The 26,978-nt window shown below is 35.0% G+C and overlaps 2 protein-coding genes across 2 annotated transcripts in view; one reads left to right on the top strand and one right to left on the bottom strand.

Moving 5' to 3' along the window:
• Positions 1-26,978, top strand: part of LOC104603169 (adagio protein 1) — a 95,202-nt gene that overhangs the window by 23,730 nt on the left and 44,494 nt on the right. The window lies entirely within an intron of this gene.
• LOC104603214 (Tetratricopeptide repeat (TPR)-like superfamily protein) lies at positions 13,432-16,437 on the bottom strand. The gene has a single exon (XM_010267192.3). The coding sequence runs from the start codon at positions 16,189-16,191 to the stop codon at positions 13,780-13,782; it is 2,412 nt and encodes an 803-aa protein (XP_010265494.1). The 5' UTR covers positions 16,192-16,437; the 3' UTR covers positions 13,432-13,779.

The raw sequence follows: 26,978 nt of genomic DNA, 5'->3' as shown, positions 1-26,978 counted from the left end.
CCCGGTCTTTCATATTCATTTTTTCATTTTTATTTTTTTAAAATAATTGATTAAGATTCATACACATGATTGAATATCTAACATCTACCTCTAAGAAGGGTTTATTTTGAAGGGATGACTATTGGATTAAGCAGATAACAAAGGGTTTAAAGTGGAAGAGATAAAGCAAATGGCTAAATGAGGGCCTCTCATTATTTCCTCATTGGATGCATAACCCATAGGGAAGAACTACATGTTAAGTACAACTTGAGTTTAACCAACTCAAGGATATTTATCTTATTTGACAACTTCAACACTTGGAAATTTTGAGGTAAATCAAATGAGAGTGATCCTACTCTTGGTATTGTATCTCTTTGCTTTCCCTTCCATCATTCTTATTTCTTATTTTCTCATTTTTTTCCTTTTCTCCTCTTCTCCAATTTTCCTTTTCTTTTCTTTTTTTGTTTTTTCTCTTTTTTGTTGTTCTTTTTAAACATTTTCTCTAGCCCTTTGGGAAAAAGAATCCTGGGAATTTGATCAATTTAACAAAGAAGAAGGTACAATGAATCAACTCAATGGGTTAATTAGGGGTGTTAACAATGGCGATGAGTTCTAGGGAATAAGAATGACCGATAATAACCTGCATTCCTTTCCTTGATTAATAAAAAAAGCACTAGGTTGTTATAATGCTTTCATTCCATAATGACTCAAGAAATGTATCCAAAGGAGTGTGCATGTCATCACAATCCAACAAAACCATACTCATACAATCCTCCTAAGGAAAGTGGCAACTCTATCTCTTCCCAAGGTTGAAAAGTCCCCTTTTATTAAAACTTATTTCTTTATTGAAAAGAAAAAAAACAATAAAAAGAAACCTTCAAGTAAAAACTCAAAACACCAAACAAAAAAAAATACTAAACTTATTATAAAAAATGAAAAATCAATAACGAAAAAAGAAACGATGAAATGATGACTTCGCAATGAAGCCTTTATTAAGTAAAACCTAGTAACCCGAAAAATAAGGACTCTTATATTATTATCAAACTTCAAACAACGGGTAACATATGCATGAAGTAGACTAAAGGAAAAAAATAGTAGTGCGCACGTGTGTGTCTATTTTTGTGATATGGCTTTTCAACTTAGCTATGATACTTTATTTTCATTTTATTATCCAAGTCAAACCCAAGTGTTGCTGCCTATGTACCCTTTGTGAGGGATCAGACCAAGTGTAGTTTGGATTATTTGCAACTTTAATTATAAAGCAAGAGAAAAGGAACACAAAACCAAAAGGATCAAAACTCATAGTATGCCATTAAGGAAAAAAGGCTCCACTACCTATAAGATTCTGTACTACGAGCTGGAGAAGAATATACTGATCAGTAGAATGTCCTAGTATTTGAAAATGATCACAGAATGTACTTGATCTGAACCCTCAAAGAAGCAGATTTGCAATGGTCTTGGCCAAAGCGGATTTGCAATTCTTTGGGGTTGTCTGATCTTGATGACATGATATTCTCTAAGTCTGATGTCTTAACCCTTTTAAAACTAGATTCCATGGTCTTGAAGAAACTCCTTTGATTCAAAAATGTGATTGGAAATTTCTCCCTTTTTTGACATTTATTATTTGTTTTTGCACTTCTTTATCATGAATTTTCTTTTATAATTACATCATTTATGTTATTTTTCCTTTTGATTTTATTAAATTATTTGACCAATTGGAGAGAGAGAGAGAAATTGGCTAGGGGTTATGTAGTGGGAGGTTTGATTTAAGGCACTAAGATGAGATGATGCAAAGTGCAGGATTTATGTAAAAACTATGCAATGCCAACAAAGCATCAAGAAAACAATGGTAAAACTGGTCTACCACTAGCTCGAAACTAGGTGGAGTGAAAACTCAGGCAAGTAAAGAAATATGTATGAAGCTGTGAATGGATTCCTAAGAAAAAAGTAGGCTGCTAGGAGCTGACTATCTAATCAAAAAGTTTGGGGGTAGTGATGAATGAACTAACAAGGGTTGGAAGGTAGAGGCAATTTAGGAAAATGGCTCAAGATAGCTCTATGGCTGGAAAAAAGACTATTAATGCTTCTATAGCCAACTAGGCAGAAGGAATGCAAAATGTAGTACAATGTGAACAAGTTAGATCTCTACCATGAAAACATAAAAACTAAGGAAATATTTTCAAACACATCAAAATCAAGGAAAAACTTGATTCAAATTAAAATAATTGTATTAAGCAATTTGTTCGAATTACCACAAGTTTAAGAAAAATCTTAGATTATTCTTTTTATTTTTCACCTTATGGAATTTAAGAAAGAAAAAGAACAAGTTTCATTCAAAAAAAAAGTAGAGAACTTTGTTCTATTCCCAAGCTTAACCAAAGCACTCAAAAGAAATTTCATACTATTTATTATTTTATTTATTTTACCCATTTATATTACCTTTCTTTATTATTTTTCTCTTTTCTTTCTTATTTTTAAATTCATTTTTTGTTTTCATTTTTCTCTTTTTTCCTTTCTATTTTCCTTTGTTATTTTTATTTTCTTGTCTTTACCTTCTTTTTTATTTGATTTTTCATTTTTTCTTATTTATTATATTTTTTCTTTCTTCTTTTTTATTACTTTAGTTTTATTATTTAGAAGGTAGAGAGAGAGAGAGGTGTGAAAGTGGTGTTAGAATTAGATGGTTTACTAATGAGAACCCGTGCGATGGAGGGCTTTTGTTAAGTGAAAGTGAAATAGTAGAAAACCATATTTCTTTATGTAGGAATGACAAATAGGTGGGGTGGAAACGGGGAACCACTCCCATCCACGTCCTACAAAAAAAAAAAAAGAAACCCATCTCCATCCCTCACCTTTTCTTTTATGCTGTCAAATTCATTTTATTTTTATTTTTACTCTTTTCCATTTAAAAAATATCATAATAATTTATGATCCTTTCAAAATATATACAAACATAATCAAATACATTCATACATACTCAACCATATTCTTAAACATATTAATTCAAATTCCTTAACTAATTCATAAGAAAACACAAATACTCAACATAAATCCTAAGTTTTGGGCTTCAAGGCCTTAAACCTAATTTTAAATTAATCAGCATTTTATTTTTATTTAATTCTATTATTCTTTTTATAAATGTTACTAAATTTACTAAATTTTTAGATGATAATCCTTTTACTTATTTTTTTAATTTTAAGTTTTGCATATATTAACTTAGTTTTCCTACTTTATAAATGTAATTAATTGTTATTTTTAGTTGCTACTAAATTTTAATTTTAAATTTTATTATTTTTTTATTTAGTGAATATATACATAATGTTGATATTTTTTTAATATTTATATAGGTTATATAATCTCACATATTAGTTTTATGATAAATTTTGATACTTATATTATTAATAAATACTGGTAATTATATTAAAATATGGGTAGTAATATTAAAATAATGGTAATTACATACTGATAGTTATATTAAAATTAAATTAAATATTAAACAATGCTAATTAATAAATACCATAACTAATTATTTTAACATAATGCTAATTATATTAAAATACAGTAGAATAGTAAATAATGCTAATTAATCAATATTGTAACTAATTATGTTAAAATAATATTAATTAATACCTTAAAGAGTTATGTTAAAATACTGTTAATTACATTAAAATACTGCTAATTGTATCAAAATACAGTTAAATAATAAATGCTGCTAATTAATGAATACGGTAATTAATACTCAAAAAAATGAATACGGTAATTAAGTAAATTAATAAATACTATTAATTAATAAAAATTGTTAATATTTTTAATTAATAGATCAATAATTATCTATTTAGTTATTTAATTATCGTGTTGGTTGCGGACCGGATATGGGTCGGTATCCACTTAGAACCCGGTCCATTTAACTAAGCCACGACAGACGACACATTAGTTAAATGGATCAGGTAAGACTTTACAAACCGACCCGTACCTAACACATTTATCTCATTTTCTTAACCCGTGTATATGAATAGTCTCACTCAACACTATGGACGAAAACCAATGTTGGGGTCCCTTCTCCTTCTCCGGTGACTGTTTCTATTCCGTTTTACCCTATAAACACATTGGAAAATTTTAAGAATGAACGTGTTCTCGTTTTTCCCTTTCCGTGAGCTGGAAAAATCGCACAGAAATTTTCAATCAATACTTGCACATTAGTAACGTCAAATAATTGCAGAAGAACCTGACTCGTCACTTTTCAACATCACCAAACTTCCTGAAACATCCCAATCAATGCCAAATACCCATTCCAACAATTCAAACCATTATTGTTTGTCGGCAACTCCACCAATTCTTCTTGTACTCTACATCAGAAGCTTTAGCCTAATACCAACACTGCTAAGTAAATTCATCTCCATCTTTATGCAACCTATACTTCGAACCATTAAAAAATTAAAACCCTTTAATATAGAAGAGCTGAAGTTTATGAGAGATTGTTGTCATGAGAAGCATTGGCAACGAAAGATGCATTTATTGATAGTAATAATGATGAAAAAGGAAGTGTTTCCGTTAAAAGGGGGTTAAAGAAGAGATGAGGGATTAAAAGATGAAATCTTTGACAAAGTTTGCAATGAATCGGAAATCGGAGAAAACTAAAAGGTAGTGGAGAGAATGGGACGGAGCCCCTGTTTTGATGTATAAAATGAAAGGTTCAAACACTGAGTAGAATGGAGGAAGAAGAAGCCCATGGTGATGTGTTTTGACGTCCAAAAGGAACATTTCAAACAAAAAGAATGGGGGAAGAGATGTGAGGGAGGAATAGAGGTTTCCATAATAAAGGGAAGGTTTTTTTGGATAGTTTCCATCCCGGTCACGATTCTGAAAAGTTGTTTTGGATGGTCTCTATCTCTATCACGATTTTCAATCGTGGTAGAACCTATATTGAATTGGGATTAAAATTATTGAGAGTTTGTTAGGTGGCAATTGCATGGGCTTCTAGAGGGAATCTTGCACCCGCTCTAGAATTGCACCTTGGGGTAAACGGGTAATAGATGAAAAAAGGCCATCTATGTGGCAAGTTCTTATTTTATTATATAAATAGATTAGGATATATTTTTTAGAATGAAGTTTTAGGTGGGAGGAGTTTAGGAGAAATTTGGGAGAGGAGATTATTTAGATTATTGGGAACATATGGAAGAGATAGATAGTGGGAGTCTGGGGAGAGAGAGAGAGAGAGAGAGAGAGAGAGAGAGAGATTTTAGGTAAATAAAAAATTAAAAAAATCAAAAAAGGAGAAAATTCCTAATATGCTTTGTTTTAATCTCTCTCTCTCTATATATATAGATATATATATATATATATATTATTTATTCAATTTAATATTTCATAAAATTAAAATTTATACTATTATTATATAATTTCGTTATTTTAACTATTTTAAATTTAATTATATTAAATATGCCATTTTTTAAAATACATTATTATTTAAATTTTTTAGTTATTTAAATTTTATTTATTTTAAAGTTATTACATAGTATTAAATATTTTGTTATATAATTCTTTGGCTATTTTTAATATTTTGTTATTGAAAATTTTAAAATAATACTTTCATTTTTCTAATTTTTAAATTGTTTTATTTAAATAATGTTCAAATAATTTTTTTATTTAAAATTTTAAAATATTATTAAGTTGAATAATCTGTAAAATTATAATTTATATTGTTATTATATATTTTCGTTATGAATTTTATAAACATATAAAATTATTAATAATTTGAATATTATTAAATTTATTATAATTAATTTTTGTGTTTTTAAAAAATATTTTAAATTCATTACATAATTTGGTTATAATATTTGAATAATTCTTAAAATTTTTAGCCCAAACTTTCTTTAGATAGATATGGATGAAAAGTGAGACACACACACACACACAGAGAGGATAAATAGGAAATAAAAATAACTTGGGAGAGAAAATCTGAGATAAATAAGAACAAGTGGTAATTTAGGAAAAAGTGGGGATTGTGGTGACATGTGGCTAGACATCAAAAAAACAACTCTCTCTTTCTTTATCTATTGGTTACTACCAGGGACCTGTGTGATGCACAAGCTTTGTTAAACGAAAGTTAATCAATAGAAAATCATAATAGTAAACAATTGTTTTATATTTTATTTTTTAAATAATTATAATTATTTATATTTTATATATTACTTTTAATAATATTTTGCAATACAAAAATAGTAATAATTAATTTCAGCTAGGGTTGTTCATCAAACCAAAGAAACCAACCAACCCGAATTAACTCAACCCAAATTTGTTGGTTTTCTAGTATTTTCGGTTGGCTTTGGTTCAACAATTTCCAACCCGACCAAGTTCGGTTAGTTTCAATTTTGTCATTTGTAAAACAACCAAAATTAGATCAACCCGACCATAGCTATATATTAATATTTTATATTTTTAATACGAAAAGTGGGAAAATTCTCACATTTCTTAGTTTAATATATTTTATATTGTAAATTAAAAAAATTAGTTTATTTATTTTAATAATGTCATTGTAATTTTTTAAATTTAAATTAAAATTTTAAGCTTAGATCTTTTAAACCGATTGACCACACCATAAACTGACCCAAAATGATACACCCCAAGTTGGCCAATTTTCACTAATGGTCGGTCGGTTTCGGATGACCAACTCCCCAACCCAACCAAGTTGATTTGGTTGGCCAAGCAATCTTCAACTGAATCGAACTAACCCATGAATACTCCAATAAAAAACAATAGTTTAATCTCCAATAAGTATTGATAATTTATAACGAAAATACACAATTATTGAAAACAAATTTAAAACAAAAATAAATGAAATAAGTAATAAAAAACATTAAATACAATAATTATGAAATGAATACAATAAAATATTTAAAATTTTTCATTATTTAAATTTTATTTATTTGAAATTAATTACATAATATTAAATATTATGTTATAGAATTATTTAGATATTTTTAATAGTTTTATTTAAAATATTTAGTTATTGAAATATTTAAAAAATATTTTAATTTTTTAAAGTTTATTACTGAAACAAATTTTAAATAATCTTGCTATTGAAATTTTTAAAATATTATTTAGTTATTACATAATATTAAACATTTTGTTATATAATTATTTAGCTATTTTTAATATTTTGTTATTTAAAATATTTAGTCATTGAAATACTTAAATATTATTTTAAATTTTTATTTTTTTATTCAAATAAAATTTTGAGAACTTAATTTTGTTATAATATTTAAAAAATTATTAAAATTTTCATTTCAAACTTTATTTAGATAGATATAGATGAAAAGTGTGGGAGAGGGTAAATTAGAATTAGAGATAATTTAGGATAGAAAATTTTTTCTAGATTAAAGATAATTTAGGAGATAAATAGGAATTAGAGATAATCAGAGATGATTTAGGAGAAAATAGGGATAGTGGTGGCACGTGGCTAGATTGAGAGGAATTTTAGGTGGAAGAGATAGTTTAGCAGAAATTTTAAGAGGGGGTTGGCTAAGTGATTAGGAACATGAGAAAAAGGGAGTTGGAGTGGGACTCTAGTGAAGAAGAAAGGGCTAGGGGTGTCAACATTATTCAAAAATCTGATTTCGAATTCGAGATTTGACATAACGAAATCAAATTTGAATCATTCAAATATTTAATCAGTTGAATTCAGATATCCTATCCATATCAAATAGATCAGATATGACCTTATTTGATTCGATAAATATCCAAATTCAATTGATTATTTAATTCTTATATATAATATATAAAATATTTAAATGTTTTTTATAACATATATATAATAATTAAATTATATAAATAATTTACATATTTATATACTTTATATAAATAAAATATTTATTTTTTACATTTATTAATTACCTAAAATAATTAATTATCCAAATTTGAATCAAATTGAATATTTGAATATTTAATCAAATTCAAATTCGAATTTTGATGTTCAATATCCATCGAATATCGAATCAAATTCGGATATTGGATTTTCTAATTGGATTCAAATTCCAACATTGCCTGATTCAATTCGAATTCGATCCACTTACACCCCTAGAGAGGACTGCCACGTGGCTACGTGGATGGAGGGGTTGCGAAGGGGTAAGGGAGGAAGGAGAGAAAGTTAAGGAGAAGCCAAGATTGGGGTAATGAAGTAAGGAGAGGGTTGTTGACATGACCTATATCACCATATAATATAGTACAGATTTGTAAAAATGACATGAAATAAAATAAAATAAAAAATTTATAAAAGGAAAAAAATATATACTTTCAAGATATTAGTTATTTTTTATTTAACTAACATTTAAATAATTTTGTTATTTAATATTATTTAATTATTAAACCGAATAATCTATAAAATTATAACTTATATTGTTATTACATAATTTCATTATGAATTTCATAAAATTATAAAATTATTAATAATCTAAATATTATTAAATTTTTTATAATTATTTTTTATATTTTTAATAAATATTTTAAAGTTACGAAGAGTGTTTTGGCAGCACCCATTTACTAATAACTCGGATGTCGATTGATGATGCTGATGAGTCTGAAGTTGAGTTGGAGAATTCCTACTAGAAGGTGGCTTGGATGCCGAGCAGACTAGGCAGAACCAGGATGTTGTTCGGGTGCCAAACTAGGTAGATAGGCGAGTTATGTAGCTCTTTAAAGAGACCTACAAGGAATCAGTGTCAGAGGACCCGGGTGGCTTACCCGACATGGTTGCTCCGATGCTTAAGTTAGTACTGACTATGTGCGAGCTGGAAGCTTGGGAGTTATGAAAGCTAGTAAGCAGTAAATCGCACGTACCTTCTCCCCCCTATGAGGTTGGAGGTGTGGCCTATATATAGGCGTTGCTTGGTGTGAGCTTTATGCATCGCGTCCAAGATCTCTAGGAGGTCATGCCTAACCAGTCTGAAGTCCTCGGAGGTAGCCATGCACGTAGACCAGTTTTCTCGCCTTATTCGGTTTCCTCCGGAACATTCGGTGCGGGGGCCAACTTCCGAGAAACCCGAGAGTGATGGGATGTGCATGAAGAATGGGTCGGTGAGTATGTCTCGCAGGTCGCCACCTGAACCTCAATCAGTTCGGCAATCCCTCGAAGGAGGCCGCTCCTCACGTCGAGGTCACTTTGGTTGGTGACGAGGTGTCATAGGTCAGCCCTGGATGGGGTGCTACAAGCCGCCCTGAATTGTGGATGAGGTTGCCAGCTCGGTTTTCACCAAGTCGAGGTCGGAGGCATGCACTAGGTTGGCAGCGGAGGTAGGTCGCCAGGTCGGTGGTGGAGGCAAGTCACTAGGTCGGGCTCTATCATTTTGGCTAAGACAAGTCATCGCCTATGTGGTGTCGGGGTGTCATCCAGCTGTTCTGATATGCCATGTGTCATGATGTCAATAGAGGTCCAAATCCGCCCTCATCAATTGCCCCCCATTCTCGAGTTGAGATCAGTTCGGCAAAGGGAGTAGCTTGTTTCTTTGGCCTGGAGTGACTAATTGGTTGAGCTCGTAGCTGTTGGCGTCATTCTAGTTTTGCTCCCCAGGTTGGAAGAGTCTAAGTGTTGAATGTAGCCTTATGCATGATCTCACCGTCTTGATTATCGGGGCACAAGACCGAATTCATCTACTCGAGGAGAGAAGAAACAAGCACTCTAAGGACATCTACCTTACCAGGGATGCAGCCATCAAGAAGTTTTGCAATTCAACCCAATACCTCAAGAGCGAAGTTCGCCATGCCGTCTTCAAGAGGTTCTAACTGCATGACTGCTTCGTCAAGTCGCTCCATCCAGGTAGACTACAACACAATGTCCCTCGAGTCGGTTCTCAAAAGAGTAGCCAGTGAGGTCGATGTGGAGCCTGAAACCGAGGTGGAGGTCGGCTATGAAGAGATCGGCCAAGTTTGCATCTGCCACGGTGCTGAAAGCGAACTATTCTTTCCTTCGTTTCTTTTTCTCTCTCTCTCTTTTTGTTAAGTTGGTAGTGAGATACCGACATCCTTTGAGATTGATTTACACGTGTTGCCGAGCTAGATAAATTGGGGGCTGAACTGCTTAGATCGGTCTACTTGTTGCCATCGTGCTTCGAGGTCGGCTTGAGGTGGCCTTAGCTAAATGTTGTATAGCTTTCCCTTAGGACTCAGTCTGACCAAGTCACCAAGGCAGATAGTCATTCTGTTGTAGTCTTAAATGTGGTTGCTTCTATGTCGTCACTTTGAGATTGGCTTCCCCAGGTAGGTGCTTGCGAGATCATGGCGTACATGTACCATTTGCTCTGGGAACTGTTGGCTGCCCACTCCTATTGGAGTCATGGGAGGCTCACCTTGAGGGGTCGGCTCTGTTGTCTGTAGGTCCCCTACTCTCACGGGAACCACGAAGGGCTCGACCTATGAGGCCGATTTGACATTTAGTTCGCTTCTAACTCTCAGGGGAGCCATGAAGAGCTCGATTAGTAGTGAGGCTTCACAGTTCAGGCTGGAGACATTCTAGGCCAGATCGCTGAAGCTCGCCCGGGATGGTTGTTCATGGCTGTTCTGCTTGTGAGTTTTGTTGATATGTACGCTACACTCTGTGCTGGACGGTAGGTTGATGTCGCGGCTACACTACATCAGCCCTCGAAGGCGCTGGTCGTCTACTCCTACAAGAATCCATAGGGAGCTCGACCTACAGGGGCAGCTCTACTAATTGTAGCTCGCCAACTCGCACGGGAGCCTTGAAAGGCTCGACCCGCAAGGGTGTTTGCATAGTCCGTAGGTCGCTGATTCTCGCGGGAGCTACAAAGGGCTCAACCTGTAGGGGAGACCTCCCGAAGAGGGATGACGAGGCTCGTCCAGGCTGAATTGAGGTCAGCAGATCTACTCGATCTATTGGCCATCAACTTCCCCGAGAGCCACGAAGGGCTCGACTTGCGGGGGCAGCCTTACTCTGAGGTGCCTGTCGCTAGACTGCTAGTTGTTGAGGTCATTATGTTGTTGGTTATTTTGTGAATGCGTCGAACTTCTCCTCCCATGTCCACATCTGGAGATCCATGCTTCAACTCATAAAACTGCCATGCTCCAATCCTGGCGGTACTATTGATGTCTCTACCACGAGGAGAGGGCCGTCCACATAAGGTAGTAGTGTGTTTGCCTGGGATAATAGGAGTGTTGAGTTCAGTGCGGTTGCTACTCCAAGAAGTGCTAGGGGCACTGATCTTGCTTGATTGTCACAGAGGGGTTTTAAAAGGTTATCATGGATGTTCTTGCCCCCCAGTAACTAATACTTTGTTCTTGATGTTGGTGCTACTCAAAAATGTAATTGAATTGACAAAAATGGAAATTAGAAGGTGAAAACTTATCAAACTAGAAGGTGAGATCTTAGCTTTCTTGAAGGTGAGAACTTAGCTTTTTGTTGCATTTCCCATAGACGGTGCCAATTGATGAGGAGTGTTTTGGAAGCACCCCGTTTACTGGTAACTTGGATGCTGATTGATGATGCACGACCTAGCAGCTTCCTAGTGGTTGATGACTCTAAAGTCGAGCTAGAGAATTCCTGGTGGAAGGTGGCTTGGATGCCGAGTGAACTAGGCAGAACCAAGAGGTTGCTCGAGTGCCGAACTAGGTAGATAGGTGAGTTGTGTAGCTCTTTAGAGAGACCTACAAGGAATCAGTGTCAGAAGACCCGGGGTGGTTTACCTAGTGTGGTCGCTTCGATGCTTAAGTTAGTACTGACTGTGTGCGAGGTAGAAGCTTGGGAGTTATGAAAGTTAGTAAGCAGTAAATACCGCATACCTTCTCCCCCCTGTGAGGTTGGATGTGAGGCCTATATATAGGCGTTGCATGGCGTGGGCTTTACGCATCGTGTCCGAGATCTCCGAGAGGTCGTGCTTAACCGGTCCGAAGTCCTCGGAGGTAGTCGTGCATGTAGACCAATCTTCGCGCCTTATTCGGTTTCCTCTAGAACATTCGGTGTGGGGACCAACTTCCGAGAAACCCATGAGTGATGGGATGTGCATACAAAATGGGTCGACGAGCATGTCTCACAGGTTGCCACCTAGACCTCAATCAGGTCAGCAAGACCTCGAAGGAGGTCACTCCTCAAGTCGAGGTCACTTCAACTGGTGATGAGGTGCCCTAGGTTGGTCCTGGACGGGGTGCTATAAGTCGCCCTGAATTGTGGATGAGGTCACTAACTAGGTTTTCACCAAGTCGACATTAGAGGCAAGTTGCCAGGTTGACGGCAGAGGCAGGTCGCCAGGTCGGGTTCTACCATTTTGGCTAAGACTAGTCATCGCCTATGTGGTGTCAGGGTGTCATCCAGCTGTTTTGAGATGCTATGTGTCATGATGTCACTAGAGGGTCAAATCCGCCCTCATCAGTTAATAATTCTTAAATTTTTTAGTTCAAACTTTATGTAGATAGATATGGATGAAAAGTGGGAGAGATGATAAATAGGAATTAAAGATAATTTAAGAGAAAAATAGGAATAACAAATAATTAGAGATAATTTATAAGAAAGTGGGAATACTAGTGAAATGTGGCTAGACATTAGAAAAGTAACTCTTTCTTTATGTATTGGTTATTTGTAAAAGTGACATGAAATAAAATAAAATAAAATAATTAAAAAATGAGAAAAAAGATAGATCAACTTCCTTGTATATATATACACTATTAAAAGTGTGAATGAGAGTGTAGAACTTTTGTTTGATTAAAATACCCCATATTTTAATTTGGTCCATCTCAATTTGTAAGGACAAAAATGTAATTTGAACAACCACTTTTCTCTTCATTCAAATCCCTATCATTAAGTCTTATATTTAAGGTGTTAACCCCTATTAACATTCATTAATCCTATTGTTGACTATAATACTCATGTTTTTTAATTTGATTTCTCTCTAATTTTTAGGCACAAAATGTAATTTGAACTACTACATCTCTCTTCATTCAATTCCCTCCAATTAAGTCTTATATTTAGGGTATTAACTCTCATTATTTCATTGAATCCTATATTAATTTATCATATTAAAAAGACAAGTGTGATAAAAATTAATTGTTTTATTCATAATAGAAATAAAATAAAAATTTAAAACCAACCAAAAGATGGAGTTATTTTTCTATTTGATGGAGAGTCAACAATTCAACCTTTTTAGGTTAAAGTGTGGCAACCTTTGATTTCATAGATAAATAATAATAATAATAATTAAAAAAATGAAAACACACAAAAATATAAAATACAACAAAAAATTGTAGAAAACATTTAGGTACATCTCTAATATCGTATATTTATCATACTGTGACAACTGACAAATAAGGATAATTTTTATAGATGTAGAAATATGAAAAAATTGTAACATATTATTTACTATATCATCGTCATAAAAATTTGTCACATGCAAAGCACATGCATATTTACTATATATATTATATATTGTGGTAACCTCTTATGAGAATCAACAAAAGATGCTCTTTCTATATTTATGGACTGGATAAGATATTTTGTCAAATGTATAACAGAAACTTTTATATGACTTCAGCGACCAATTTATGAATTTTCTAACTATTTATATTTTACCAGCATCCGTTGCAAATCATATGCAACAACTCCAACGAAGTAAATAAACAAAAATTATCAAAGCCAAATCCATTCAGTTTTTTTATAATTAAGCCAAATTCTTTCCTCGGACAAAATATAGATATAAACATAACATCATTTTTGAAAAGGATATAAACATAACATATTAGTAACTACTCTATAGATCTTTTGCATTTATATTTACAAATTTAGCTAAAGTTTATGTTAAATGATCACCAATAATCACCACAAGAGCAACATCCATCTTTGAAGTGGTGATAGATTTTTGAATCCCCCACTATGATCTCTCGGTTAGTAACCTTTGAGATAATTTTTGCAGCATTATGGCAATCCTGACATATTCTGACATTTTTTCTGACAAGGATGGGGGTCCCAATTGTCATGGAGATCAAGCCAAAACAAATAGCCAATCTCACACTGTGAGCCTCCGGTGTGCTTGCCTTTTTCTTTAGTAAATCTAGTGGCCTGAAATTGGAAATGATAGGAGTGTATCTATCTTCCCCTTTATGCGTCAAGATAACATCTAAGACATCATATATGGTGCTGGTCTCAGTATGAGACTTGTCTCCATTGACAAAGCTGAAAATGTTACCATTCAGTGCAATCATGCTGTATGCAATTGTTTTCTGTAACCCTTCTTTCTTCATAAGATATCTCATTCTTTCTACATCTTCCCACCTTCCAGCTTCAGCATACATGTTGATGAGCAAAGTATAGCACCCAGTATTATCTTGTCCCATGGAAAAAATATGCTTAGCTGCAAACTCTGCTAACTGTAAGTTTCCATTGTTTCTACAGGCAGTCAGTAGAGATCCCCATATCCTTGCCGTTGGGTTTAGTGGCATTTCCTCTATGAAACACTTGGTTTGGTCAAGACTTCCTGTGCGACCTAAAAGATCAACCATGCATCCATAGTGCTCTATCCCGGGCTCAATATTGTAGACTTCTTTCATGGAGCTAAAATACTTCCATCCTTCATCAACCATGCCAGCGATGCTACAAGACGATAGCAAAGAAACAAATGTACTCCCATTGGGTTTAATGCCATTTTCTTCCATCTTTGAGAATAGTTCAAGACCAAGTCTCCCATACCCATGAATTGCATATGCCATAATCATAGTGTTCCATGAAATGACATCCTTAAAATGCATTGTGTCAAAAACTTGCCTTGCCATCTGGAGGTCACCACATTTTGCATACATATGTATCAGAGAGTTCAGGATGAAAGTATTCAAATTTAATTCTAATTTTGAAATGTAACCATGGATTTGCTTTCCCTCCATTAGTGAGGCTGATTCAGCATACGAAGGTAGGATGCTTGCAATTGTTACGGCATCTGGTCTGAGGGGCCCTTTCTGAAGGGAAGAAAATTGTGTCAGGGCTTTTAAGCTACATCTATTTTGTGCATAAGCGGCAATCATAGCATTCCATGAAATCAAGCTCCTCTCATTCATTTGATGAAACACACGCTCTGCCAATACCGTCTTCCCACATTTCCCATACATATCAACTAAAGCAGTGTCCAAGATTGAATGAGGTACAAAGCCTTTTCTAACAGCAAAGCAATGGATGGATTTACCCTGTAGAAAAGCTCTTAATTGTGCACAAGCAGGGAGCACATTCACCAACGTGATCACATCAGGACTCAAATTATGAGAATTCTGCATCTCTATCAAGCAAGTGATTGCCTTAATTGGCTCATTGTTCAATGCATACCCACCTATCATTGAGTTCCAAGAAACCAAGCCTCTCAAAGAAATCCTATCAAACAACCTCTCTGCCAAATCTACACTTCCACATTTGCAGTACATGTCAACGAGTGATGTCAGGACCATGATATCAAATCCATACCCACATCTAACTACACGGCAGTGAATTTCCTTCCCATGTTGTTGAGATCTCTCAAGAGAACAAGCAGAAAGAGCACCAATGATCCCGAACCTATCAGGATTAATTCCAAGTCTTAACATTTCTCGAAAATGCGATAATGAATTCACCCCATCCCCAACTGAAACATACCCACCAATTATAGAATTCCAAGAAACCAAGTCTCTCACAGGCATTTCCTCAAATATCCTCTCTCCAAACTCAATATACCCAAGTTTTGAATACATGGCAATGAGAGAATTACAAATGAAGATATCGGAATCCAAGCCAATTTTAATCATCCTTGAATGAACCTTCAATCCTTCTGCAGAAATAGACAATTCAGCACAAGACTTGATTACAAAAGGGAAGGTGAACTTATCAGCTCTCACCCCAATAAAGTTCATCCACTGATAAAATTCAATCGCCTTCCTGTAGAACCCATTATCAGTGTACCCTCTAATCATAACATTCCATAAGAAGGTTTCTGGATTCTCTAAACTCTCGAATAAAGAAAGAGCTTTGTCCATGTGCCCAGAATCCACATAAGAACATAAAGTACGATTAAGTGAGAAATTAGGCAATCCAGTCAGAGCTTTCACAGCCGTTGTTTTACTGCCATTCTTTTGGGCTGAAATAGACTTTCGATTCTTGACTGAGAGATCTATTTGCCTATCTGCCCTTGTTCCATCTACCCTTTGTGTAACATTTTCTCGAGCACTTGAATTGCAGAAATTCTGAGCCAACATTGCTGCCATCGTTGCTGAGTATTGCCGATGGATGCTTAGCAAATAGGGTTCCAGTCACAAATAGAGTGAAACTAAGAACAATGCTAAACATGCAAGAGCTTTGCTATAAGATAAACCATTCATAAATTTATCAATGCAAATGGCCACGGTGTCGAGACTCAGGACTATCCATCCGTGAATTTTCAACCTTATCAACCCTATCAACGCCCATGTCAAATTTATGGTCAAAAGGAAATGGGTGGGTGGGGGGTGGGGGGGCAAATAGTACTATTTTACCCCACTCTCATGGTAACGTGGCATTCTAACAGCATAGTTCCAAACAGCCAAAGACCAAAGTTTTTCGTCCTAGGTCCGTCAAATGACAAAGCCTTAAATATAGATCATACAATTGAGCTCCACACAAATAATTAACCCTATTTAAAAAAAAAGGTCTTTTAAAAAAAAAGTCACTTTCCACGCAAATAATTTATCTATACTACCTATAAAAGAGAATGCCTATTTAAAATTTTTATTGAACATTTTTTATCCCTTGCTTAAAAATATAATGAGGATAAAGAGAGTATGTATGTCCTTTACTCTCATTTCAGAAACTAACTACCTTAGAAACTGTCCATTTATAACTGTTTAAAAATTATCCATGAATTATAAATAGTTGTCTTAGAGATACTACCACGTACAAATGTATGTAAATATTTACTAATAAAAGTAAAAGTGTAAAACAAAATTGATTGGCAAATACCCAAAAAAAAATAAAAGTAAAAGTGAATTATAATTAACTTTTCTTTTATTGGAAAAACAAACAAACAAAACGGCCTAGTCAAAAGCACAAGTCTTAGGGTAGAGGCCCCCTATTGCATCAGCTAGATAAAGAAGATGATAAATCCCCGAAAGTGGCAAATCAAAAAACTTGAATCTATCTTTTAACATCCAAGCTAGATTAGTCAAGAAATTTGTGCATTGATTGTGATTCCTTTGAATCTCCTAGTCCCTTTGGAGAAACTTGATGCTGTTCAATCCGAGGTGTCTTGAACCAAGGAGTTGTTCATTGATTGGGATTCTAATCACCCAAGGAGTTGTTCCCCAGGTAGGCACTTTGACACTCAAGTCAGTAATGTGAGAGATGGGTGGTCGGGCTGAGCAGTTAAGAATAATGTCGGTCCGAGAAGGTGAAGCAGAATAATAGTATGAAGTCCAAAAGTCCCTTAACTTGAGCGGGGGTTACCTATTTATAGTCGAGGATCCGAGTCCTATTCGGATGAGGCTTTCGGGGTTGTCGGGATGAAGTTATCCGCTGAGGTTTTCGGGATAACTCCTCTTCCCCGACGGAGTCGCTTTCCTTATCCTTACGGGACTGCTCTTCTCGATCATGCTTATCCATCCTACATGGTGTCGACGTGGCTAAGGAGATAAGATGGCCACGGAGGCCGTCACGTGGCATGCGGGGCCAGTTCAACCATAACCCAAACACCACTTCCCCAGTTCCGAAGTCAATGAGTGTAGTACTCGGCCACGGTGTGGCATGAAAGACCTCTGCGTTTCTTGGCTGAGGAACTCTTTGGTTGAGTGTACTTTTCCAAGTTGAGTGGCTTGGGGTGTAGATGATTTATTGGGCGAATCGGCTAGTTCAATGCTCGTACCATTTCTGAGATGGATCGGTAGGGGCATCGTTTTATTTCCTTGAGGCTACACGTGTACGAAGGGCGGAGGCATCATTTTGCCTTCTCGAGTTGTTAGAGGGCGGCGTTAAATCGACACTGTTAACTTGCCTTGATTTGGGCCGTTGGGAGTCCTATAAAAGGGGAGTGAAGAGCATTTTCACCTTGTCATTTGCGAAGAGTGTTCTTTGGAGTTCGGCGAGAAGTAGTCCTCAACTAGTGCTTCAGTTTTCCGCGGGCTTCATCTTTACTCTGGTAAGATGTCTTCTTCCTCGTCCCCTGATTCTTCTTGTTCATCTTCTTTGTTTATTTCCAGTAGCGAGTCTGAGCAGGGGTCTCTTGTCAAGGCTACCGTGCTTATGGTTCGTGAGGCCGACGGCCAGGGGGCCGATGTTGACGAATTCGAGGGTGAGGCCGCCGAGCTGGAAGAGGCCACTATTTGGGGGGCCGAGGCCAATGAAGTCGAGGTCAAGGTAGTGTCTAAGGAGCCCAACATCCCTCTGCGGCTAGGCAACCACTTTGGGTCTACTCCATTTCATCTGACTCCCGGGGATCTAGCCCGAATCAAGGCCTTGTACTACATACCCGAGGAGTATGAGATGAGGTGCCTGAGTGATGGTGAACGAGCCACCTCGGCTTGGCCTAGCGAGCTCTGTGTTTATGAGAATATCATGATGGTCGGGCTAAGGTTTCCTTTGAGCAAGGGTATTGCCATAGTGGTGAGGTGGTTCCGCGTCCAGCCGATCTAACTAATGCCCAACTCCTTTAGATACTTAGTCAGTCTCCTCTATTACTGTTCAGTCCACGGTCTAGATGTCACCCTGTCAATGTTTGTCTATTTTTTTTCAACTAAAGAAGCATTAGTAGGGCTACTACTATTTCTCGGCTCGACAGCATAATAAGGTGCTTGTCGGCGAAGTGCTGGAAGGAGAGATTCTTCTTTGTGCACTACCCTAGAGGCTAGTCGTTTCTCGCTAAGCTTCTTAAGCTGAGGACCAAGGTCAAGGTGCCAACCAAGGTTGAGCTTACCGAGGAGGAGTTGGCATATATAAGGCGAATAGAGAGGATAGATGTGACGGAGTACACGTCGCTCTCGATGTTGATTCGCGTCGGACTGATGAGTGGCACGACTGAGCAATACTAGTCCGGTCTGTAGGTCATACTAGGCTATCTTCTTTGTTTCCGAAGTCTATACTTGGTATTGATTTAACGTTGGCTTGTGTAGATATTGAAATGGCTGTCTTTGAGGAGAAGGCTCACGGTATGAGGGTCGTGGTAAAGAGGCGTGGTCAGGCAAGGCTCAGGGTGCGCAGCCACAGTCCGCCGAGCATCAGGTAGGGTTGGCGGAACGTATGCCTTGGATCCCAAAAGAAGTGGTGATTGTCAATCCAGAGGAAGAGGCACCTCAATTCAACCATCCATCGCCACCGAGGGAGAGCGTGCCAGAGCACAACGCGGCAGAAGGCTTAGCGGATGTGTACATGCCGCAAGGGAGTGTCCAATCAGGGGACAGGCTTGAAACGAAGGGGTCTGATGACGGCCATCATCAGGTAGGAGATTGGCGATCTGACCAACGGTTCCTTGGAGAGTGCAGATCTGCATCAGATAGCGGCAATAAGTCTTTTCCCTATCCACTCAAAGAGTCCATATCCACATAAAGATTTGGATCAGGAAACTCCTAATTTGATTAGGAAGGTTGATCTTTATCTGTAGATAAGATAAGGGATTATCCTTATCTCTTAAAGAGAGTCCAGATCCAAATATAACATTTGGACTAGGAAACTCCTAATAGGATTAGAAGAACCTCTCTTTAAGGCTATAAATAGGAGAGCAGGGCGAACCTACAGAGATACAACAGATAGTCTGCTGAATTAAGAGAGAAGACAATATACAATTTGACTGCTTCTATCTTCTGCTCTTGTTCCTTCTCTTGCCACCCTACCCAGTTCGATCTCCACCAATGGGAATGACAATAACAGTTCTTGATATTGCCTTTTGCTAGAAGAGGCAATCTGAAGTCATGCTCACCAGAACTGGGATTGATGGGTATATAGGAGAATTTTGAGCTGAAATTTGATGAATAGTTATTTTAGGATGTCTAAAGTATAATGGAAGTTTCTGATGGACTCAAGGATGTTGAGATCATGAGAGTATAAGTTGTGGGTGCTTAGGCCAATGAGAGAGCTCGGAATAGAATCTTTCTATGAAAGAGGGGTAAATGGGAGAATTTTAAGTTGAAATTTGATGAATAGGTATTTTAGGATGTATGGAGTTTAACAAAAACATATGGCTTCCTGAAATTTTAAGTTGATCTTGGGTTACAAAGTAGGCTAGTATGGCTTCCTGAAATGGAATCTTGAATTGTTTATAAGTCAAATGAGGGAATTTTGCCATGAAATTTTACAGGTTGGTTAAGTATGAGATTTTGGGATCAAAGGTGTAATCAGCGAAATGATATTGGGTAGTTTTTTAGTTTCAGTGATATCATCAAAATTGTTGGAATGGAACCTTTAGTTGATGGCCGATGAAAGTTTAAAGTTTAGGGCTGATATTTGATCATAACAGGTATTTCAAGGTTCTAAGTTAGATGGTTGTTTTGATTTGATGGTCATGGTGTTGGCAGGGTTTGATCAAGGTCATTAGGTTGGGGTTGGACAAGTTCAATAGTGCATTTTAAGCAACTCAGCCATATGGGTCAACTGTGCCAATTCATGATGTTATAATGAAATACAATAACTTTTAAAATAGAAATAAATAAAAAATATAGAAATTTGAGTGCATATTAAATGTTATATAAATATAAATATATACATTAATCATATTAAAAAAATAAGTGTGATAAATAATAATTACTCTTATTTATGTTGGAATGAATGAAATATAAATGTAAAACCAATCCAAAAATAAAAATTATTTTTGTGGTGGTGGATCAACAATTCAACCTTTTGTGTCAACCCATGAAGTCGTAATAAAATTTAAAAAATACATAAAAACACAAAATATATACAAAAATATATAAATTATATAGAAAACAATTGGCCATATCTTTAATATTTTATATTAATGAACCACATTAAAGAAACACAAGTGTAACAAAGAATAATTTCTTTTATTGATGAAAGAAATAAAATACAAATTTAAAATCTGTGGCTACCCGAATCGGAGGGGGACAATGGAGTATGGAGTTGCCACATAAATTTTTGGGAATTAGGAATTTAGGAAAACCAAGGATTTTTCAAAAAAAAAAAAACAAAAGCTTTCTTGGTGACTTGTTTCCCAATGGGATAGAGATTCTTAGGTTCCAAGCAAAGGTACGGTGTAGGAAGGTGTTAGGCCCAACACAAACCTGGTTAAACCGGCCTCTACTTCACCAATGTCCCAAGGATGATTTAAACAATTTTAGGCTTAAACATTAAATTACCACACACTAATATATATATAAAAAAAACCCTCTGACTATTCAATTAACAACTAGGCAAGACAAATCATCGAAGACAAAAAGAAAAATACATAGCTAACTAAAAGAAGAAATTCATATCTAACTGAAACTTCTAAGAAAGATTAACTATTGAAATTAAATATCCCACTAACGATTAACACTTATGATGATCAATGATTAGTGTAACTAAAAAGCTGAAACAATAAATAAATTAAATGACCCATTAGCAAATAACACTTATAATGATCAATGAATTTAATTAAATGAGAATTCATCTAAGTGAAAAAAGAAAAAAGGAAAAAATAAGCTAAGATGATAACAACTAAAAAAAGTAATTAAAATCGATATTTTCTTTCAAAAAAAAGCATGTTAAGGATGTTCAAATAAAAAAGGGGCTCAATGTTGAACAAAAAAAAGTGGAACTTACAAAGTTAAATGTCCTATTATACAAAAAGGGAAAAACACGACAATTTCCTAATCTGATGCGTGTTGATAACTAAAAGCCAACCGCTGAATAACTTGGGCAAAAATTAAAGTGGAGGATGATGTCATTGCAAAGTAAATTTAAATCAAGAAAACGAGTAGAATTGTTTATTGCATCAAGGGCATCAAAGGAGTGATTAAGCTAATGAATAAAGGAAAGTCAAAAGAACACGACTAATTGGACGAAAAACCCTTGAAATGCTCATATAATGCAGTAGAAGAAAACAAGATCAAGAACGTTCAAAAGAAAGAAAGAAAAAAAAAAAAAAAAAGAGAATAGTGGGGCCAACTGCTTGCTAATGGGAATTAAGATAAAACAAACTAATAACTCACAAAAGACAATCTACATAGTTTAAGAAAAAGAAAAGAGAAAATTAGGCCATGTTTGGTTCAACTCTCATTCTTTTTCATTCTTGCTGAAGATGAAAATTTAAAATGGACAAGAATGGGTAAAATTGGTAAAATGAGAAAATATTGCTATAAACCAAACACTTTTTTCCTAAAAAATGAATTCTTTTCAAACTAACGAGTGCCTTACGTTGCTCCAAAGTACTTTTGTAAAAGTGTTCTCATAAAAGTACTTTGTATAATTACTTTTGTAAAATACTTTCATAAAAATGTTTTTTGTAAAAGTACTTTTCATAAAACTATTTTTATAAAAAGTGTTTTTGTAAGAGTGCTTTCATATAAAAAGTACTTTTATAAAAGTGTTCTCATGAAAGTACTTTTGTAAAAATATTTTGCTTTCGTAAAAGTAATTTTCATAAAATTACTTTTGAAAAGGTGCTTTCGAGAAAATGTTTTCATAAAAGTGTTTTTTTAACCACTGGCATAGAGTTTCGTTAAAGAATGAAAATGGGCAAGATGGGGCATGATTACATTTCATGCTGCAGGCTACCCCAATTTTTTTTGTTATGTGCTGATTTTTCATTCTGAAAAGAATGAGGTAGATGGTAAGAATTTTGTAACCAAACGCTTTAATGTTATTCATTCTTGGTCATTCTGAGCAAGAATGAGCAAGAATTAAAAAAAAAATGAGGCCTTGAACAGTGAACCAAACATGGCCTTAGATTCCAAAGAAATAGTAGAAGAATTACAGAACCAAATGAAACAAATCCTAACTACTGATAACATTCATTCAATAAATAAATAAGGGACTCTACAATGCAAATTGATGGTCGGGTGATGGAATGGTTAATCCTACTTGACTACTAAAAAAGAACCTATAACTGACTTTTTTTTGAAAAAGCACTAACCTAGCACTTGTTCTTGCATCTATTTGACATTCATGACAATGACAAGAGTGACCAGAAAAATAATTAAATGGATGTAAGCAAAAAAAATTATGATACATACTTTTGGAGCAAAAGGCGAATGTAGCCACTATTGTTATATTCAACAAAACGGGATTCTTTAGTGAATTGAGGGGTTTGGCTCTAATTGTTGCAATAGTTACACATCTATTTAACATGCATGACCTCTTCTAATGCTCTCCCCAACTATATGAATATGTTTTCAAGGATGTATAAACAAACGTTGTTGGATGTCTACAGTATTTCTGCAACAACTTTAGACTTTAAGAATTCTTTGAAATTCTTCCTTCATAGTTTGCACGACTTGGGGGTTTCTGACTATAATATTGATATAAGGGGACTCTAGGAACGTACATGGAGTATGAATGAGGAAGGTCTTAGACATGGCTAATGGCTGGGTGAGCGTGTTTGCATGGGTTTCCCCTATGTTAGCATGTGTGTCCCTATGTGAAAAAAGCATATGTATTTATAGAATTTTGGGAGGATTTTAGAAGGGAATGGAGGGCTGACATTTGAGTTTTGGGAGATCATTGGTTGAGGTTTAAAATGTTTTTGGAGGGAGATTAAATGTGGGAAATGATTGACATGATAGCTTTGTAAGGGATCTTCTTAACCAATTATCAAGATAATAAGTGGAATGTTTTACAAATTTAACTAAATTGAAAATTTCAAGTTTAAGTGATTGGCTTGATTGATTGGAGACTCCTTAGCTGGTTAAATTTTAAATTTTAAGATAATTTTAGAGGTTGAAAGAAAGATTTGGTCATATCGGGCCCTATGTTTGAAGTTGTAGTGAAAAAGATTCCAAGTGGAGGGTTTGGATCAAGTCTAGCTTTGGGTCTCAAGATGGAGGGGTTAATGGTATTGGAATTGTATAATCTTGGTATTGCAGGACTTGAAATTTTGAGTTTTATGCATCTATAGGGTTGGATTTTTTTTTATTTCATGTGATATATGATTCAGGGTAAAAAATTATCTCAATTGGACAATCAGAATTAGTTTCAATTTTAGGTCTTGATTAGATGAAGGGGTAAACAGTGTTCTTGGATTTCGGTGATCTTGGTATCATCAAATTTGAAATTTTGGGCTCTATGTACCTACAGTGTTGTATTTTTTACTTAACGTGAGATAAGGTTTAATTAGAATCAAAATGACCTTAATTGAATGATCGGAATCGATTCTAACTTTGGGTCTTAAGATGGTGTCAGATTTAGGTGATCTTAGTGTTATCGAATTTTGAATTTTGGGCTCTACGTACTTATGGTGTTGGATTTTTGACTTGAAGTGAGGTGAGGTTCGGGATCAAAATGATCATGATCGGACAACCGGAATTAGTTATGACTTTGGGTCTTTGTGTCATTAGATTTGAAATTTTGGTCTCTACACACCTATGGTATTAGATTTTTGGCTTAATATGAGATAAGGTTCATGATCAAAATGACCCCGATTGGATGATCGAAATTGGTTTTGGCTTTAGGCCTTAAGATGAAGGGGTAAACGTTGTCAAATTTGGGTGATCTTGATGTCGTCGGATTTGGAATTTTGGGCTCTATGAACCTATGGTATTGGATCCTTAAGGTCCAAATTCTTATAAAATTCCAAAAATTCCCCTAGGTTGGCTAAGAGATTAGTTAAAACATGTTTGAATCTCGAAGTGTTGTAGAAAGATTGTAGGGATTAAAAATGGGATGCCTACAAAACCAACTCAAAAATTCAACATTTTGGGTCAAAACCAACTCAAAAATGGAATTGGTTTCCTATTTGGTGGCAAGTCAATAATTCAACATTTTGGGTCAAATGTGTTAACCTTTGATGTCATAATTAAATAATAGTAGTAATTAAAAAATATAAATACACACAAAAATATAAACAAATACAAAAAAGGTTTGTAGAAAGAATTTGGACACATTTCTTAAATAATATATTCATCATATTAAACAAAAAAAAATGGTGTAACAAATAAGAATGTTTTTATAGACATTGAAATATAAAAAAATTGTGGAAAATTTTGGAATCATATTATAGACTAGGAAAAATCTATGATATTGAAAAGACATGGTACAAGAAGAGTTTTGTCCAATTAAAACCCATCCATGAGTTTTGATACCACCTATTGGTTATCACATTTTATGGTACTGGTTGATTGGTCACAAGTTTTTCGAATATCATTATCTTTCCGTTTTTAAAATGGAACCCTATATACTATCATTGTCATCATAAAAATATTGCCACATGCAAAGCACGTACACACACTTACTAGTGGATCCAAATAAGGATAGCAATAGTGCGGGGTTTATAAATTCTAAACCCTACTTGCCTCCCTAAACCTCTCAACCCATACCTGCCCTAAAAGCCATAGTGGGTTGGATTTTGAGAATCTAAACCATTCGTATACATGAAAATACAAAATCTTCCCCGACCCTACCCTTTGGACATTCAAGGTTAGGGGTGGGTTGGGTTTGGAATGCACATCTGATTTCCTATTATTTCTTGTTATATAAAGCAATAAATAAGTAAACTAACATAAATAAACAACAAAGCTTCCAATTATTTGATTAAGACATGTAAAAAAACAGTCTGGATTTCCTACCCACATAACATCACAACCACGCATGAGGAACATCTCATTCTCTTACATGTTATTATGCTTGGGGAGATATTCCCAAGCATAATTGGATAGAATTCTTATGGGCAGGAGATCTAAAGTCGTAAAAAACACATAAACTATTAATTATCCTTTACATAAAATTCAAAATCTATACTACTTTAAAAAATAAGGGCAAATAGGGTGATTTGTTATTCATATTAAATGAGTTGAAAAGAGGTGATTTTAAGATATTCAATGCATTCAATTCCCTCTCATCAAATCCAACATTTAGATCTCATCCACTTTTCGATAAGTTACTTACTTAGGTAAATGCACTTACCCAGGCAAGTGTTTCCAAGCAAAGACTTACCCAAGTAAATGCATTTACCCATGTTCTTTAATTTTCCATGTCAATGACCATTTTAGCCATAAAAATCCATTATTAAAAAGGGCATTTTTTATCCCATTCAAGTGTTGGCAACTTCCCCCCATGTGGGAAAGTTACGTACCCACCTAGGAGATGGGTATCACTTACCCAGGTAAGTGGTACCCAAGAAAATAAGCTTTCTCTAGTCCCCACATAAATCTAATAAAAGAACATGGGTTTCTTGGTAAATAGGAATCAAAATCCCATTGACCAACTTTCCCCCTCTCAAAATCTAAAAAAGGAATGTCCCCTTAAGGTATTAAATTGCATTCACCTTCATTGAATCATATATTTAAGGCATTTTTGTTTCTTCTCATCATTAAATTCTATTAATTAAATCCATACATAATAAATTAATAATTCTAATAACATAAAAACATATACTTTAAAATCTACTTGGAAAAAATAGCATTTTCATCTAGGTGGTGGTAAGAAATTAAACCATTTCGGGCAAAATGGGCTAATCCATTTTACCACAATTAAATAATAAAATTCAAAAATATATAATATGAAAAAATATCAAGGTTTTAAAAATTGACTCCGAAATAGAACCATTTTGGCCATTAGTTTCCGAGTTAGCGGTTCGAACATTTAAATATTTTAACAAGTGATATGTCATCTTACCTATTAGATTGGAATATTAGGGTAAGGTGCATATAAATATAAGAGAAATAAGGTTTGATTGTTTGAGAATGAGAGAAATTTGAGAAGCTATCGATGACTAGAAGAGTTTAGAAGAAGAAGAAGAAGAAGAAGGAAGGAAGGAAGGAAGAGGAGGAGGAGGAGGAGGTCACTTGAAGGCTGCAACGGCGACGACGATGGCGACTTACAGCGGCAATAGTGACAGCGATGGTGGCGAACTAGCGATGAAAGTATCTGAGATTTCTTAGTC

Source organism: Nelumbo nucifera, chromosome 8, assembly GCF_055504915.1.
Source record: "Nelumbo nucifera cultivar China Antique chromosome 8, China Antique-T2T, whole genome shotgun sequence".
Classification (NCBI taxonomy): Eukaryota; Viridiplantae; Streptophyta; class Magnoliopsida; order Proteales; family Nelumbonaceae; genus Nelumbo; species Nelumbo nucifera.
The sequence above is the reverse complement of the archived record's forward strand: the minus strand, read 5'-3'. Positions and strand labels throughout refer to the sequence as shown.

What these genes read in the sequence shown, in the direction of transcription:
- LOC104603214 (XM_010267192.3), bottom strand. Translation starts at nt 16,191, where the DNA reads ATGGCAGCAATGTTGGCTCAGAATTTCTGCAATTCAAGTGCTCGAGAA.